Here is a 6,000-nt window from a genome sequence, read left to right as displayed (position 1 = left end):
GGGTCAAACACAGTATTAGTATGGTGTTCCTAATAATCCTTTAGGTGAGTGTACAGTATGTATGCATGTTCGGATTATATTTAAAATTAAATACAGAAATGCAGAGGAGATTATTTATTTTGCTTTGGTTTCTAAGTATATATACTTGGTATATTTACCGTATTCAGAAATGTAACTGTGTTTGGTGTTTTGCAAAAAGTTGGTTTTACAATTTCAAACTGAGAGTGAAGCAGATGATGTGCTTGCTGTCTTGCAGACTGGGTCTGAAGATTGAGTACATAATGGTTTCAAATATTATGCCTGAAGAACCACTTTTAGTGTGCAAGCAATTTTAAAAACTGTAAACAAGTTATTTTTTGTGTTCTGCAGGAGAAGGAAAGTTATACAGCTTAGAACAGCATGGGAGTGACTAGAATAATTATTTTTGCATGAATATCTCTTTAAGTGTCAACTTCATCTCAGATGTTTCTCCTAAATATACATGAAAAACAAATGAGACAGTTATTGACATACTTTAAGAGTAGAGAGCTGTAATGTTCATAAGATAAAGGAGGCTCAGATAATTCACTTTTGGAGTAGTTTGTTGAGAAATGTTTGAGTGCAGGCTTGCAGACTGATATCTGAATACATTTTGATGCATTTTTTTTCAGATCTCTTCGAGACTAGAGAAGACACATGTGAAATTACTGGGGTCTTTCTCATGAGCAACATCTGACAAGCAGTAGGCTATAACTCATTGCTGAGGAAAAATTAGACATTAAAGAGATTTCATTTGTACATTTTTTTTCTTTCCAATGGGTTTCCCTGAGTCATTGCCTACATACCTGTCTCTCATTCTGCGTGACCACAATGCATCCACACTAGACAAACCTTGTCTTGTGGAGCACTGGAGACAGCCTAATGCTTATAGCACACAGCTTTTCCTTTCCTTTTCTCTTTTCCCATCCTCACACTGGTTATCTAGACCAGTGTTCACTCACCCACACCACCATCACCGGCTTTGGTCTGGTCCACTGCAGTGTCTGCAGCCGGCCCGGCACAACCTCCAGCGCATGGATGCTTCATTTGATGACTTAAAGAGAAACCCATCCCTCCGAGAGGAGTCTTCACATGGTACATCAGTGGAGAAGAGCCTGGTGCTGTCTGAGAGGGAGAAGTACGGAAATGGCTTCTCATCAATCACCTTCCGAGAGAGGCATGGCAGGAGAGGAGATCCCAGGGGGAACCGAGGGAAGAAGCGAGCAGTCAGGCAACTGTCTACACTGGCTGCAGAATGTAGACCCAGACTCGAACGACGTGTCTCCTGTGTGTATACGATACACAGATGTATAGGGGTAGACGCTCTTCTGTGCCTTCGGGAGGAGACGGGAGATGGAAATGGACAGGTGAGCAATAGAAGAGGGAAAGCACATGTTATGCATTGTTGTGTCTGTCTGTTGGGAGATACTAATGGTTATGCTGCTGTATTTCTCATTACAGTCGAAGTATCCCTGAGTCATAAAAGCCCTCTGTCCCAGCCTATACACAGCAAATCCTCTCAAACTGTCCACAACAACCTCCATCTTGGCTCAGTTTCCAAGACTCTCAAGGAAACTTGCCTAGAGCTACGTGAAACTGGCAGTGTATTCCTCTGGCTCAGACTAAAGAGATGTGTCCACGTCAGCTGGTCCAATTCTGTCTTGCAGACGTCTAAAAACCACCCCCAGTGAACTGCTCTGCCAGGACCACCACATAACCGGGGGTAATCCACAGCTTTGAATGAAGGGATCTTAAAAGGTCCATACAAGTTAAAAACACATTTTTAAGAACTTGCAGTATTTTACTTGCTGCTACAAGAGCTTCTGACCACCTCCTTTGTTTTCTACCATGGAACAGAAACTTCCAAATGTTTGCAGTGGATGTGCACAGCTGCAGCTCTGGGATGTTTCGTGGTGAGACATTTCCAAGTTTGGAAAATCACTCCAGGGTCTGTGCTTTAATAAATATGTGTGAAAAATGGATTTGTCATATAGACTACTGTGAATGGATTTGCACAACAATACAGATATAAAAACAGCTCCTTGATGTCTTTTAATGTTTTATTTTGGTTTGATGTATACGGTTTTATCCACCCACAACACTAGTATCAAGTTGGTGGGCATCCCAGCTAACAGGAAATGTTCTGGCAAGGTTTTCTTAAATTTGTGAACAAAGCTTCTTCCAGTAATGTTAACAGAACGTTCTTTCAAAGTTATCTGGTTTTTAATAATGTTCTCAAAACATTAGCACAAAAACATTATTTATACTTTATTCATGGAAAGTATTTTTTTCTTGAAATGTTTATCTATTTTTTTATTTTTTTTATTTTATACTTGTTACTTTTGAATGTTCTCTGTACATTCTGAAAGATTCCTATGATGTTTGCAAAATTATTAAATGGAATGCTCCCTTAACGTTTGGTGTTTTGTTTATTTTCCACAATCATTTGTTAAATTCACAAACAAAGCTTTTACACTGTAAAAAAATATATGATCAATAAGTTGACAACATATGTTTTTACATTGCTTTAAGACAATTTTCAACTTTTTTAATAAGTTCTACAAGATTCAAGTCAGTTTGATTTAATTTAAGTTGAAATATCTTAAACATCTAAGTTGATTGAACTTAAAAAAATTAAGGCAGCAAGGTTTTTTTTTGTTTTGTTTTTTGTTTTTTTTACAGTGTATGAAGTCAATCAAAAACCTTCATGGAACAGCCTCAAACTCGCTTGTAAGTGGTTTGAATCAGACACATTTAGATCACTATGACTATTAAATAGGAGCTAAATCTCTTCTGAACAGCCATCTTTATGGTTTCAATTACCATTCAAATGCACACACTGTCAAAATATAGCCTACCAATACATGTGAATGCACTGTAAGTTGCTTTGGTGTCTGCCACATGCATACTGTACATAAATGATAGTAGGCTAATGATGACAGAATTATGATATTCTGTGAGTGGTAATCAGTGAATGCTAATGTGATACTGTGTTTTCATATGTTAACTTCAGTAGCTCAACTGGCAGAGCATGAAGTAATGTTAGTTTGATGTTATACTTTAGCTAAAAGTGTCTGATCAGTGCAAAAAATCTAAAGCCAAAACCTTATCAAACCTTTTTGTTGTTGTAAGTTCTCTCTTGTGGAGACGTTGACACCTTACGTGAAGTCACATATTATTCCTGATAAAGTTCTAGTCACCCATGGATGGAAGTTCTGACTCTCTCCACTCCATCGGAGTTTATTGATTCCAGTGCAAGTGGTCGATCAACCTACCTGTGCTCTCGGATTCTCTCTCTCTTGCACTATATCAATACTCTCATCTACTTTCCTATCGATCACCTCTCCATCCTCTTTCTCTCCATCGTGAAGTGGCCTCACCATAATGCTAATTTTGTGACAGATTTACAATAAATCTGAGGTTATTATTTAACTGTTCCGTCTTTGGCGTTTTCTGTGATTTACTGTTGAAGTGGGAAGGAAGAGTTATTGTCGACGCAGATGTCCCACATCGAACTAGAAGGTAAGCCTGGTCGTAACTCACTACCCGAGTGTCTAGTTAGTCAATCACTTGTTCTGTAATCACAAATGCTGCCAGATATTACATGAATGATGAGTGGCAATAAAAGATCTTGCGTTTTTCTGTACCGGGGTCTTAAGTGTTATTGGCTGAGGCCACTTTTTCCCAGGAGAGCTAGACTGTGAAACACAATCCACTGAAATATACTGCCTCATTGGCTCTGACGCTCCTGCCACTGCAATGTGTTATGGTAGTTGTATTTGTTTGAGAGTGAATTTTGTAGAAAGACTGTAGTGACATCATTGTGCAAACCATAAACTTATCCATCCATGCATCCATCCATCAATTCGAAGAACCCTTATGAACCCTTAACCATGGTTTTACTACACCAAAAATAAATAACTAAATAAAACAAAACAAAAAACATGGTTATTATAGTTAAACCATGGTAACCACAAATTAACCATGGTTTTGCTACACTAACCAGGTTAACCCCATGGTATTTGTAGTAAAACTGTGGTAACAAAATTGGAAATCAATAAAAAAAACATGGTTAATTTAATGTGCAACATTATTATTAAATAATTATTTTCAGTCCTCCAATTTGATTGGCTAAGCAGTACGCTACTCCAAAAGTGCTGATGCACAACAGCACAGCATCTTTAGGCTATTCCTTTATTTTGAAAGGACAAATATGAAACAGAAACTGACCTCGAGACGGGACTTCAACTCGCGTCGTGCAAGCACTGCTAAGTCCCATGGCGCTAAAGGCTAAAAAACAAGAAACGATTGAAATAGTCGTGTTGATTGTTCAGTGATTCTTTCTACATGTTTACGTCTTTACACCAATAGGAGGCGACAGGTGACTGTATATTTTAGTGAATCAATCAGTCAACGATTCGTTCAAAATGATTGATTCATTCGGGGAGGAAATGAGGGACGAGTCTTCGAGTCTTTGTTCACTCAACCGATTCTTTCGAAATTACTGATTCATTGCTAGAAGCTTGTGTTGCTAGGAGAGACCCGACCGCGACACTTCAACTCTTTAAACTATTTTCTTTGACAGAGCAACACAAACGAACTAACTGCCAATACTGTGTCCGAAATGTAAGTAACTCAATATCGATTCTTGTTTATTAAAATTTCGTATAAAACAATATCAGACTCGCAATTATGGTGCTTTTTCTGAACATTACTCGTGTGATATGATATAGCTTAAGATGTAGCGTGGTTTCTTATCATTGATTACTTTTGATGCCATTGAAATGTTGAATATCTTGATGCTATCTTCCATTAGACAAAATCTAATGTGCAGGTTTATTGCCTGGGCATTTATGGCCATACTTGAATGATGTTAGGAATCTGTATTGATAAAGATAAGGATGTGATATTAAGCTAAAAGTGCTGTTTGTCCCCCCTGTTTTTTGACTGTTTACAGCATGTTCACGAGCAAGAGATCAAGCATGACAGCTTTATTGCAGCTTTATTGATACAGGAGGCCAGAATAATTACACAATGGCAGGCTGACACTATTGATCACACTATTGATAAAATCATATTTTAATGCAAAGCTCTGCTCCCTGAACACACAAACAGCCAGGAGTGGTTGATCTGTGTCCCAATAAGAGACAATACATCACACATGCTCATACACAAAATCCACACAAATCATAAATCATTTAGCCTTTTTTTTAAACCATATTCTGATATGAAATGTTGCAGGCAAAAAAAGAAGACGTTTCAAAGAACTAGAATAGAGAATAGAGATGAACAGCACTTTATAACACATAGGAGGACAGTGATGATAACTCGATCTGGTCTGATGATAATTTGTACTCTGACTACAGGCAGAATGCAGGGCCCTTACAGAAGATGACGTTCTTTAAATGTCCCGTATGACATAATATGACAAGAGGAAATGGCATTAATAACTGTCACCCAGAGGGGTGTGTGAAAAGAGGGAAGAGTGTACTTAGGCTTAAATTACATCCATCCTATGCCCTATTTCAAATGTCAGTCATCAAACCAATATTTTGGTTTGTTGTATTAACTTTTGTGTTTGACTTTTCCCACGGTGCTCCATATATTTTCATTCTTTCACCGCTGCAGTTGGTTGCTGAAGTCCAAGTGCAACATATAGTAAAAATGAAACAAGATTTGTGTGTGACATTGAGAGGCATGAGCTAAAATCTATTGATGCATATGGTTTTCTGAATTATCGCCCTTTGATCCACACCTAGAAAAACATTAAGCTTACATAAAAAGGAAAGATCAAATTTATTGCTATATGAGGGAACAAAAATAGTTCTTACGACTCGTTAAAATGAGCAGCACTAGACCGTGTTTCCGTTTTGGCAAAGAGTTCAAAGCACATCTCTCGTTCTTTTTTTCCATTTCAGCCAGACCCTGAGCCACTGGGGTGCAGTTTCACAAAGATCATACCACTGAGTGGTTTTCAGATTT

The 6,000-nt window shown here is 38.0% G+C and overlaps 1 protein-coding gene across 1 annotated transcript; it reads left to right on the top strand.

Annotated features, from left to right (window-relative positions):
* The first annotated feature begins 694 nt into the window (after positions 1–694).
* On the top strand, positions 695–2,196 carry LOC130072808 (uncharacterized). The gene is made up of 2 exons (XM_056238073.1): positions 695–1,385; positions 1,480–2,196. The coding sequence occupies exons 1-2, from the start codon at positions 795–797 to the stop codon at positions 1,492–1,494; spliced, it is 606 nt and encodes a 201-aa protein (XP_056094048.1). The 5' UTR covers positions 695–794; the 3' UTR covers positions 1,495–2,196.
* The last annotated feature ends 3,804 nt before the right edge of the window (positions 2,197–6,000 follow it).

Source organism: Rhinichthys klamathensis, unplaced genomic scaffold (assembly GCF_029890125.1).
Source record: "Rhinichthys klamathensis goyatoka isolate OS25496 unplaced genomic scaffold, OSU_Roscu_1.1 h1tg000506l_1, whole genome shotgun sequence".
Lineage (NCBI taxonomy): Eukaryota > Metazoa > Chordata > Actinopteri > Cypriniformes > Leuciscidae > Rhinichthys > Rhinichthys klamathensis.
This window is presented reverse-complemented; position numbering and strand designations above follow the sequence as displayed.